This window comes from Ixodes scapularis, unplaced genomic scaffold (assembly GCF_016920785.2).
Source record: "Ixodes scapularis isolate PalLabHiFi unplaced genomic scaffold, ASM1692078v2 PGA_scaffold2__306_contigs__length_199485367, whole genome shotgun sequence".
NCBI lineage: Eukaryota > Metazoa > Arthropoda > Arachnida > Ixodida > Ixodidae > Ixodes > Ixodes scapularis.
Genome location: NW_024609857.1, coordinates 83,287,459 through 83,299,189, shown reverse-complemented (window position 1 = coordinate 83,299,189; position 11,731 = coordinate 83,287,459). Strand labels below are relative to the sequence as shown.

At 45.0% G+C, this 11,731-nt stretch overlaps 2 protein-coding genes across 2 annotated transcripts; both read left to right on the top strand.

Annotated features, from left to right (window-relative positions):
• The first annotated feature begins 1,524 nt into the window (after positions 1-1,524).
• LOC121836543 lies at positions 1,525-4,863 on the top strand. The gene is made up of 5 exons (XM_042291466.1): positions 1,525-1,833; positions 3,422-3,590; positions 3,652-3,708; positions 3,804-4,024; positions 4,591-4,863. The coding sequence occupies exons 1-5, from the start codon at positions 1,525-1,527 to the stop codon at positions 4,861-4,863; spliced, it is 1,029 nt and encodes a 342-aa protein (XP_042147400.1).
• LOC121836542 lies at positions 4,491-5,756 on the top strand. The gene is made up of 5 exons (XM_042291465.1): positions 4,491-4,764; positions 4,890-4,965; positions 5,078-5,188; positions 5,275-5,484; positions 5,581-5,756. Exons 2-5 carry the CDS (start codon positions 4,902-4,904, stop codon positions 5,754-5,756), a joined length of 561 nt encoding a protein of 186 aa, XP_042147399.1. The 5' UTR covers positions 4,491-4,764; positions 4,890-4,901.
• The last annotated feature ends 5,975 nt before the right edge of the window (positions 5,757-11,731 follow it).

Genomic DNA, 11,731 nt, shown 5'->3' with positions numbered 1-11,731 from the left:
GGTCATTAAGTCGTATCTCTACTCAGGTAGACAATATGTACACATACATGGCCATTCGTCGTTAATAAAAGTAATTGGATCGGGCTTTCGTCGAGGAAGCATTCTAGGTACATTCTTATTCAAACATTTACGTAAAGGACATAGCAAACATAAGCCAGTCAGCAATGTTTGTTAATTACGCCGATGACAGAGGTTTACTGATAATGCAGATAATACTCTTGAAAACTAGTTAACTCGAGTAAAAATAATGCTTTAAAGTATACATGTCTAAGACAAAGGTAATTTTATTCCGCCCGAAGAACAAGCAGGTTGATATAACCAAGGACATGCCATTTCGGTCTTCTCAAATAGAATTAGCCCCAAACTTTTAAAACGTTGGTTGTCTTTTTTTCAGTAAACATGTTATGGGATTCCTATACTAATTTCATCATATCAAAATTGTTCAGCGTATTTGGCATGGTATTTTGGCCAAAATATATTTTTCCGGTCAGAATAATATGTATTATAGAATTCGCTTTTTTTATTCAACTATTAATCACGGTCACCTGGTATGGGGCACAACTACCCATAGCGACTTTCTGAAGATATTCATATTACAAAAATATACGGCATCCAAGTATTCAACGGAAAATCTTTTCGTTCAGCATATTGCATCAAAAACGTTTGATTTGTACAAATATCGACTCTGGGTAAAATGTAAGGCTGAAACAAATATACAAAATATTCATCTGGAAGATTTAGCCCATTTAACACGGAGAATATATTGATACCCAACTCGAATTACTGAACCTTGGTACGTCCCTTCCAGCAGAACAAATTATGACCATCAAACTATTGCTTACACCCTTCCGATATGTCTCAATCAGCTTTGTACTAATCATTTTGAACTTCATGAACTGTCGGTTGACGCCTTATGGGAATTCATCATGTCTACCCGACTTAAAGGTGCCCTCCGGAGCTTTCTGCGATCGTCTGTTTATGTTGTTATATTGCGTAGTAGGTGCAAGTTAATATGTATACAAAGTTTTAGAGTACAAAACCGTTTATTAAGTAAATGGCAGTAGAAATATATCGTTACTATTTTCTCTTGAAAGACAATCGCCCATTCCCTGGCCATCGCTAAAACTTGACTAATGGAAATGCTGCATCTCGCGGTGAATGCGAACTTTATTATTGCAATACTTTTTAAGCTTCTTGTAAGTTAGGGTTTGAGAAAAACGTAAACTGATTGTGGTGCGGGAAACATAGTTTGCAATTATCGTTCCAAAGCCAGCGAACTATGTTTTCTCCCCGCAAGCTTGTTGCTAGGGGGTGATGCGTCGGCGCGTCGGGTCGTCTGCTTCCCGGCGCGTGTGCAAGCGTGCGTTTGCGACACATGTGTTCCTTTTTCCTGTGGATCCCGACTCCGAAGCCAGCTTTGCGATCCTTCCACGCGAATGAGTCAAACTTTTCCTTGTCATCTGTGGAATGCGACTGCGTATTGCAGTAGTTTCTTTTATCCTTTGAGTGAGCGATTTCTCTGAAATGCCGAACGTTTGTTTCGTCAAGACGTGCCGCCATCAAACTGGGAAGAACGTTCGCAAGGGCTTGCGATTCTTCTCTTTGCCGGAGAAAGAACCACGAAGGACTGCGTGGTTACGCTGCGCCGGGCGAGGGCACGACATCGAGAACCTGCCTCTCATTCCCCGTTTTTGTGCCGAACATTTCGAGCCGACTGCTTTCCGAAAGGACGACCTGCGTCGTTCACGTCTTCGATCAGATGCTGTGCCGACGCTTCTGCTTCCCGTCGCCGATGAGACCGACGATCCTCCCCCAAAGCGCCAAAAAGTCGTGGTGAGTTTTTCGATGGCTCAAATATTTTTGGGAGTGTCACGAACATGGCATGCTGCGTTGCGCAGTGCGGCTGCTTCTGGTATCTATATTCTAAACTAAGACCTGAGGAGGCATTTGTGTAACATGGGAATCCACATGGCATTCGTCAAGTCGATCAGTGGTGCCTAATGTTCCGGACTAGCGGTTCGAGAGCTTATCGCGCGAATGGTGCGGTGCATGGGGTTCTTCATTTTCGGGTTTTATATTTTTTAAAAATCGGGGGGTAAAAATCGGGCGCTATTTTTCCGGGCGATAATCTTGAAGAAATGGGGTTTTTCCAGAAACCATTCCGAAATTCGGATTTTTTTTCGGGATTTCTTTATCAATTACAAATACGTGCAATGTGTTATTTACATGAACGAACGTAAACAAAATATATTATATAGGCATAGGATATGTTTCTACCTTCTGATCGGCTCTGAAGTGAATCTGTGCGGGGGTCACGCAAATCGAAGAAAATTGTAACCATCAACGGATGACCAAGGAAACACCGTTTAACCAGATCCAGAATGGTTCATATTTTCTATCAAGTCAGGTGATTTCAACACTGCTTTTCGGGGAGAAATCGGGTTTAACCCGATTGTCATCAGAACTATTCGGGGAAGAAAAATTAGGTATTATCGGGTTTTACCCGAAAACGAAGAACCCTATCAGCATGCACCACCAGGATCGAACTCATTTGTAAAAAGAAAACACGAACAAATAAGATAAGAGGACACAGTCATAAATGGCCTCTAATGGTACCACCATCCCCACCCCCTCTGCTATTGACCCATCCGAAGTCAATAAATGTTTTCCCAGCTTGTTTACAGACAGGAACCCTTTCGTATCAGCTTAGCAAAGTTCCAAGTGTCCGTGACTACTAACAAGCAGGTTTTCTTTTATATCTACTCTTGTGAGAAAACTCAGTCTTTTTTTTTTCTTCTCACAATCCTGCGCCCACGATTGGGTGCAAACCCGCGTTTGCAAATTTGTATGCACATAGCAAATGCACGCCATAATTTTGTTGCTTGGTGGCACTTCTGGACGTTGAGAACTCATGGCAGTTGCTGTATGTTTCCCACTTGCGACTATAAGTGCTCGTTGGTTGCATTTCCTTCAGTGGTTGGTAAATACATGTCAAGCTGCAGCTTTACATATGTATGTAATGTGACATCATATCGCGACATGAACATTTATTGTTGCTGAGCTAGAGACTGAAAATATAGATGGTAATGTAAGTTATAAAAACAAATATAAAGAGTGAGGCATCCCTTAGATTAGTATTACAGTGAGAGCTTTGGTTGAGTGCATGAAATTCTAAGCTATGGAAAGGCTACAACAAATTCATGGATGTTTGCCATCAGCTAAAAAACAAGGCATCATGGATGTTTGCCGCGGTGACGGCATTGTGTGGAGTGCTCGAGTTGCACCCTTCAACCTTGAAAATATGAAATGTGTAATAAACAGTGCCCTTTGCAGACTCAGGCCTCGGTAACTGGACTGCCTGCACCCTGCGAGGCAGAAATGACCCTCAGGGACTGTACTGCTGAGACAAACATCCCCGCAGTGGTGCCACCTGTCCCTGTCGCAGACGTGCCTGCACAGTCGCATCCACCTGAGTCTGCCTTCTCCACTTGTAGCAGTGGGGTGCCATATGAATGCACATCTCCTGTTCCCAGCAGCATGCCAGACTCTGACGCAACCTACTCTCCGTCTCACAGCGAGGATTACGAGAGGTAAGTTGTGCATATAAACACATAGAATCTGTAAAGAACGCTCCACATGATCCCATTTCAGAATCGAGCATGGTGCATCAGCTCCACCACCACCACCAGAAGAGCGCCAGTTTCTGGTGTTCGAGAGCTGCCTAAGGGAGCTTTTCAAGACGTGCCAAGAGCGCTCAAGACTGTGCCAAACAACGATCGAAACTACCGGCACACTGATCACAGTCTACAGCATCTGCCCTGTGGAGCACGTGCGCACATGGAAAAACCAGCCCATCGTCAACGGCAGACCAGCAGGGAACATACTGCTGACCAGCCACCTGGTCTTCTCTGGAGTGAAGATTGCCCCTACGCTGCGGATGCTACGCCATATGAACGTGCAGGTCATCTCCGACTCGAACTTCTACGAGCATCGGAAGGCCTTCGCTCTACCTGCAATCCACAAGGTGAGCAATATTCCGGGACACTGCAGCTGCATTTTTTCCCATATACACAATTTTCGAATGAGGTACAAAACTGGAGCCCCAGTCACACTTCGGTTAAATGAATAAATATCTTCTTGTAGTATGCCACTTCAATGGTATAGTGCTAAGAGATAAAATTTTATACATCATGTTACATATGTGCCATGGGCTACTAAATCCACGATACTTTAATTTATTTCTGCTATGTGTAGTATCCTGGGGCAGTTCCCTGTCTGGCATTGGGTTGAGTGAGTCAGGTTCCCCGTGAGAGTCAAGAGACAGAGGGTGGTTGTTAGAATGAAAAAGGGTAGGGCAGCTTCGAAGTAACGGGCGGCCTGCTGCCTCATTTATGAAATACACAAACATAAAAACACAAAAAATCACAACCTAGCACAATCTAAGTCATATTCAAACTCGCTGCATTGTGCTTTCCTTTTTCTTTCACTCAGTCATTCATTCTACAACACTACACTATGCATACATAAACAGATGGGACTATTGTAGTATGCTCCATGCCTTTCTAAAGCAATATTTATCTGCATGAACAGGTCTGGCTGCAAGAGCAACAGGAACTTCTCAACGAGTTGCAGAACAAAGAGGTGGACATCTCTGCTGACGGGAGATTTGACTCCCCTGGGTTCTGTGCCAAGTACCTGACGTACACAGTCCATGTTGAGCAAATCAACAAGATTCTACACTCTGTCCAGGTCCAGCTAAAAGAGGCAAGTAGTGAGATTTACGTGAACCAGTTGCAACAATCTCATAATCTTTCTCTTGTGTTATGTCATCAGTTACTTCACTGCTATGCACTATTTTGGTAAAATATTTATTTCGCACCTTTTTATAGTCTGAACAGGCCATGGCCAGTGTCAACATGGAGAAGGAGGGCCTCCTCAAGCAGCTGCAACTCTTCAAGGAGAAAGGTATGTTCATGCATAGTTCGTGTATATCACTACTCGGCGGCCTTTCAGGCACTCTGTTCAAATTGGCATAATCACTTATTATTTTGCTATCTTCGGAAACCTAATGGTGCAGGTATCAAGATCCGATCGTTGGTGACTGACCGTCACCCTGCCACACGAAAGCGCATGAAGACGCACGAACCCGGGATTGACCACTTCTTTGACATATGGCACATCTCCAAAAGTAAGCAATCCTAACAGGCCATTCGTGTAGCTTTTATTTTCCAGCGATCACACTGCAGGATTCCCTGACACGACTCTGAATTTTAGGTGTGAAAAAGAAGCTGACAGCAGCAAGCAAACGGGCTGGATGCCAAGACCTGCAAATCTGGATCCAGACAGCTAAATACCATATCTACTGGTCAGCAAAGGCTGCAGGAGGCGACGAGAAACTGCTCATCGACATCTGGCTCAGCATGCACAACCATGTCATCAACAAACACTCTGGGCACGAAGGAACCTATGGAAGGTACCTCCATGGTGACATGCCAGAGCCAACACGACCATGGATGGATCCCAGTATGTTTTTGTTCTTCCAAATGAAGGTGGTTTTTCTAAAACATGTATCATCCTCAGACTCGCAGGCCTACAACCAATTTAAGAGCATCACTGACAACAAACTGCTCCTGAAGGACCTTGCACAGATGTCTCCACATGGCCAGACATATGGTTTGGAGGCGTTCCACAGCGTCCTGACAGACTTTGCCCCGAAGCCCCAGGCTTTCAGCCCAGAAGGCATGCTTGCAAAGTAAGTCAACCAATTTACAATCACATTTCCTTCGTTTGGACACTTTCATCCAGTCCATTGGTTACAATGCGACAAACCTGACAGTCTCTTCCTAACGATCAGATAATGGAATTGGATTGATGCCAGAATAACCACTCTTTGTAAGTGGCACACTTTACCATCACTGAAATGTAACCATCTTGCAGGACTCGACTTGCAATCCTCCATTTCAACGAAAACTCAAACCGCTGTTAAGCCGTCACACGAGAGGGCAAGCCACGTTGGTCGGTCGTAACATCAAAAGCACGAAAGGGCCACCACACAGCACGACCAGAGATTACGGATCCCACTTACAGTGAGTATAACACTAACTGCAGTGTGAATACCTTGTCCAGAGAGCCTAGGAATGTTATCACACAAAGGTTTGAATTCTAGAGTATGTTGGAAAGCTCATTAAGGAGGCAATGGAGAGCAGCAAACAGTGGCGGTCCCTGCTGCTGCATCGAAGGCCAACACCGTCGTCTTCCCGGCACCGATGACTGCAGCCTACACAAGGCCTCCAAAAGAGGAACTCGTGGCAGCACGAATGTCCAGGTTCGGCCAGAGTCCCCAGTAACGGCATCAAATCCCTTTTCGGGACTTCCATGCTGCCGCAGGTAAGCACACAGGACCTTGGTCCTAATCAGGGTGTAAGATAAGCAGGTGGGGAAACGGCCGATAGAAGCCTACCGCAGCCCCGTGACCGGATTGTGTACTCGTCTGCTTGCGGGAACCCCCGATTTGCAACAGATGGTGCTGTGGCGAGAGGAAAAAAATCGGAATCGGATTTGCATGGAACTTTATGGGAGAGTGCGCAAAATAAACAGAGAGCACGACAGTCTTTATTGAAAATCCACGAGAAACCATCTCCGTCAGTTTAGCCAGTCGCCACCGGTCGCCCACCTGGAGTGAGAGTTTGCGGTGCTCCACATCGATGGCGCCACAGAAAAAGAGGAAACCGAGGGGTACACAATCCGGTCGCTCATTTGGCTCTCGTTTCCCCACCTGTCTATCTTACACCCTGGTCCTAATACAGCCTTGCATGGTAAGCAACCGCTTTGTTTTGCAGGACGTACGGCGAATGCAAGCAGACAGACCCAAGAAAAAACAGCCGAGCTGCAAAATGGTTCACCATTTTCCATTAGGACACCCTGACCGACAGTTAGGAGGAAGTTAGATCTGTCCGCAATCTTTTTTCACAGAAATGCAGATCTCTCTTCATGAGAATGTTCCATTTTAGGGCCTAATCAAGCTGGTCATGGTATGCCTATCTCAAAAGAGGGCAAGGAACTTTAGTCGTTGGCAATGTCGGAGTCACAGAAAAGTCACCAAACAGCGAGACTCAAGGCTTCAGCTCAACTTGCGGTGAGGACGACACTAACTTCAGTGTGAACGCCCATCTAGCTCAACTTGGAATGTCTAGGAATGTAATTATGCAACCGTCTGAATTGTCACTGTAGGTTAGAAAGTCTGTCAACGAGGCGGACAGCAGCAGGCAGCAAAGACCTGGTTGGATCTTTCATGCTGCCAGTGGTAAGCACACAGGAGCCTCGTCCTAATGAAAACTACCATGGTAGGCAACCGCTTTGTTTTGCAGGACGGACGGCGAATGCAAGCACACAGACCCAAGAGAAAACAGCCCAGCTGCAAAATAGATCACCATTTTTCGTTAGAACACCTTGACCGACAGTAAGGAGGACATTAGATCTGTCCGCAATCATTTTTCACAGAAATGCAGATCTCTCCTCATGAGAATGTTCTATTTTAGGGCCTAATCAAGCTGGTCATGGCATGCCTATCTCAAAAGAGGGCAAGTAACTTTAGCCGGTGGCAATGTCGGAGTCACAGAAAAGTCACAAAACAGCGAGATTCAAGGCTACAGCTCAACTTGCGGTGAGGACGACACTAACTTCAGTGTGAACGCCCATCTAGCCCAACTTGGAATGTCTAGGAATGTAATTATCCAGCAGTCTGAACTTTCACTGTAGGTTGGAAAGTCTCAACGAGGTGGACAGCAGCAGGCAGCAAAAACCTGGTTGGATCTTTCATGCTGCCAGTGGTAAGCACACAGGAGCCTCGTCCTAATGAAAACTACCATGGTAGGCAACCGCTTTGTTTTGCAGGACGTACGGCGAATGCAAGCTGACAGACCCAGAAGAAAACAGCCGAGCTGCAAAATGGATCATCGTTTTCCATTAGGACACCCTGACCGACAGTAAGGAGGACATTAGATCTGTCTACAATCATTTTTCAGAGAAATGCAGATCTCCTCTATTGATAAGGCTTGATTTTAGGGCCACGATCAAGCGTAATGGAGAGAAGCAAGCATTGGCACCTGCCCTCTCAAGCCGGATTTTTCAAGCCCAGCATGGTGCACCTCTATTGTTGGCACATCAGTGACAACAGTAGAGGCATTATGAGATGAGGACAGGCCAGTGCTATAATTCTTCCCAGTCCATTAGCTGTAATTAGCGTTCTGCGTTCTCAGATAAACCTGATAAACTCCAAAAAAACACTAGCCGTTAAAATTTTGCTGATTCAGATTCATTTGAAAAACTCAATTTTTCGGTCTGCCAGCTGTTATAAGCCCCACCAGTCTTTATATTTCCTGGAATCTTCGAACAATTTTTGCAATTCTCCTCTTATTGCAGTGTCAACTTCCGTTGCCGTGTAGCCCCTTATAATAGAAATGAGGTAGGCCCTCTACGACAGTAGATCAATACGGCTCTCATATGAAAATACTGCTTTACTAAATTCACAAACTGCTGTTTTCTACCTTTCATTTGCCTCATCGAAAATGCCGAAAGACTCCGAACTTTGCGTACATAAATGAAAACTCCAAATTGATGGCGCAAAAAAAAAAAAAAAAAAACACCCTCTAATTTTGCTAAAAAATTAAATTCAAGAACGCGGGATCCTAGCTATAATTTGTGCAAGCTTTCGAGATCGAGGAAATCGGTGACCGTATTGTCATATTCATTGTGGGCACACCACAATGAAGGCGGATCAAGTGCTATTTTGAATAGCATGTAGTTCTGCACCAGAGATCCCATCCCCAGTTCACAAGCTTAGCCCATCGCAGCAGTTTTAGAAAATTGAAGCATTTTCGGAACCCAACCGACACTTTTCCGAAGACTGTAACACAATGCCTTATCCATCTTTCTTTTCATGTGCTGATGAGCAGACATGCTGTGGAGACTGCACCGAGGCGGGGCAGCCTGCCCGTGTTTCCAATAAATGGGGTTTTCATCCAGGAAATAGGCTGGTAATGCAGCAATAACATAAGTGGGGTGGTTGCATATAACACTGGAAATATTAACAGAAGTTTTTTATGGCGATTTAAAAACAGCGTTGCATTTTCCAGTCTACACCACGGTTTTCCCCCCCGTCTGCAACATTTGTCTTCTGCCATTATTGACCTGCTTGCAAATAAGTAAGGCACATTCGCTAACCTTACGATTGAAATAAACTGCATTAATTTTCCAACAACTTGACTTCTCGGTACCAGAACCTGGAAGGTGTAGAAATTTGCATGACCAAAAGGAAATAATTTCATAATTGAAAACAAGTGATGTCAATGAGAGTACTAATTTTGTGATCCCCTGGATGATTTCTGCATTGTGAGGTCAATTACATGGGTCGATGTAACTAGAATACTGCACTATGCCTAACTAAAAACCCGACCGAAATTGTGCCATTTCCTCAAAGTATTTGCATGATGTGAGGGTATACTTGCCAATTATAACGACAATATAAACTAACAATCGTAGTATTCACTGAAATATATAAGCAGATCCTATTTATCACCGGGAGGAAAAACCCAGGGCAACTGGGCTGTGGAGGTATGGAATATTCCATGCAGGGGATCTATTCTGCATGCTCAAAAAGCATTCCACAGCCAAGTAAAAAAAAAGGATTTCGCAGAAGGCTTGGACTGGAAAAGTCTATACTAGAGCACATGTTGAAAGTACAGTAATCAAATGTAGGTTGGCAATGAATTCTAAATAAAAAAGTAAAAATTTACAGCATGCCTACAGTCGGTGACAGGTCAAGAACGAAGTGGAAGCTCCTCCCACCTCTTTCCACTTTAGTAGAGCGAATGCTGGGGAGGAGGCGACCTCCTCTCCGTCGTTCGCTGCACTGAAGTGGAAAGGTGTGGGAGGAGCTTCCACTTCGTTCTTGACCTGTTACCGACTATAGTCACCCAAGCAGAACGTCATTTGTTTGTCATGTTAGCCACGTCGTCATCCAGACCCTCGGAACAATCGACCACGTCCCTCTGAAAACTGCAGCAATCGCAATTCGCCTTTCTTCGCCTCAACGCACCGGCACGCTCAGACGGCTGATGTAGGGAAGCATCTTGTAGCTTCATGCAGTCAGATTTTTCCAGGTTTTATGCAGTTTCTCCATTTGAAAGAACAGATCCAGAAGAAAGTAGAAGTACACTGCGCAACACTGTTAGCGCGAACATTACATCGGTGCTTTTTCTATCTTTACTTTCAAATGGTATTAGTGGGTGCCAAATTTTACTGCTTAGGTTAGTGTTCCAAATGAGCACTTCTCACCCCCTAGTAGTTTTGATGACAGCATTTGGATTCTAGGAGGAAAATGAAGCAATCCGGTCGTGCGACTCAAATCAAATTTGGGGGTTTTACGTGCCAAACCAACGACGAGCATCTGGCACGCCCCAGCGGAGGACCGAGGATTAATTTCGACCACCTGTGGATCTTTTGACGTGCTATCGAAAGCTCGATTACAAGGTGCCTTCTCCGCAATAAACCTCCATCAGATTGCAGGCACCTCGGCCGGGATTCGAACCCGCCACATGGGACCCGTAGGCCGGCACTCTCGCCTCGGAGCCACCGAGGCGGCTTCGTCGTGTGACTGAATGCGACGTAGGTGCACTGGCTTTGGTTTGACTACGATCATGTGATCATAGTTATGGTCACGTGATATCGTAAATAATAGGTCACGTGATTTAGAGGATTCCGTTCATGGCTACGAGTGACTTCACACACATGCAGGGAGGGTGAAGAGACAAGGGAAGGGGGTTGCGTGGTCTCTAGGTCAACGCAATTTATTCTGCATCCCTGTAGCCCGCATACACGTCAGCAGGGTACCTGCCCCTAATTGTCTTGACCACACAGGATGACAGGGGCCGCCTATTCTTCTTTCCCAAGCGGCTCCACAGCCACAGGGCACACTGCCTGTAGGCTGCAAATCTGTACTGCCTGGAACAATGACAGAGATTGGATGTAAGAAGCAAAGCCTAGCTATCACTCTGTTGGCAAATTCTACACTTGTTTTCATTTCTCTAGGCATGTAATCATACGCTGCTTTTCTGTTACGTCCACTCCAGCGATCACATAGCAGAATCCCTATTTGGCAGTCCATGTCGGATGGGCTAGACATGGATGCTAAATTGAAGTGAACTGCTCTAGATTCATTCTAAATGCTCCAGAGTTAAAAAAAAAAAAAAAAACTATAGGCCTTGGTTTTCCCAACGCACCTCCAACTCCAATCGACACAACAACCAGTTATACACCGGAATTAACAAGGAAGGAATATCTGTTGCGTGGTCATGATACATAAAATAAGTTCACAGGGTCCCAGTTCATAATTGTAGATAATATCTGTCATTGGTGTTGGTGACGAATATTGCATCGCTGTGTTTTGGGAAGGACACATGAAACTTATGTGCACTGGCCAGAGGGAATGGGAGCCATTCATCCAGAACAGTGGAAATCTCCCTATATGATGTTGTTTAATTTGGGACAAAACAGTGCAGTTCGTAAGCCTGTGAAGTAGTGGTGTGCAAATATTGGTTCGAATCAAATAGTGCACTGTCGTTTCTAGCATCAACAGCGCAAAAAGAGCCGGTTACATCGGCTTCCCTTTGCAGCGCGAAGGTTATGGCAAACGTACTATTCGATTTGAACCAATATTCGCACACACCTACTG

Coding starts and splice junctions, on each gene's coding strand:
- LOC121836543 (XM_042291466.1), top strand. CDS start 1,525: ATGCCGAACGTTTGTTTCGTCAAGACGTGCCGCCATCAAACTGGGAAG. Junction 3,591..3,651: donor CACAGCGAGGATTACGAGAG/GTAAGTTGTGCA, acceptor ATCCCATTTCAG/AATCGAGCATGGTGCATCAG. Junction 4,025..4,590: donor CTCTACCTGCAATCCACAAG/GTGAGCAATATT, acceptor CTGCATGAACAG/GTCTGGCTGCAAGAGCAACA.
- LOC121836542 (XM_042291465.1), top strand. CDS start 4,902: ATGGCCAGTGTCAACATGGAGAAGGAGGGCCTCCTCAAGCAGCTGCAA. Junction 5,189..5,274: donor CATATGGCACATCTCCAAAA/GTAAGCAATCCT, acceptor TCTGAATTTTAG/GTGTGAAAAAGAAGCTGACA. Junction 5,485..5,580: donor CTATGGAAGGTACCTCCATG/GTGACATGCCAG, acceptor TATCATCCTCAG/ACTCGCAGGCCTACAACCAA.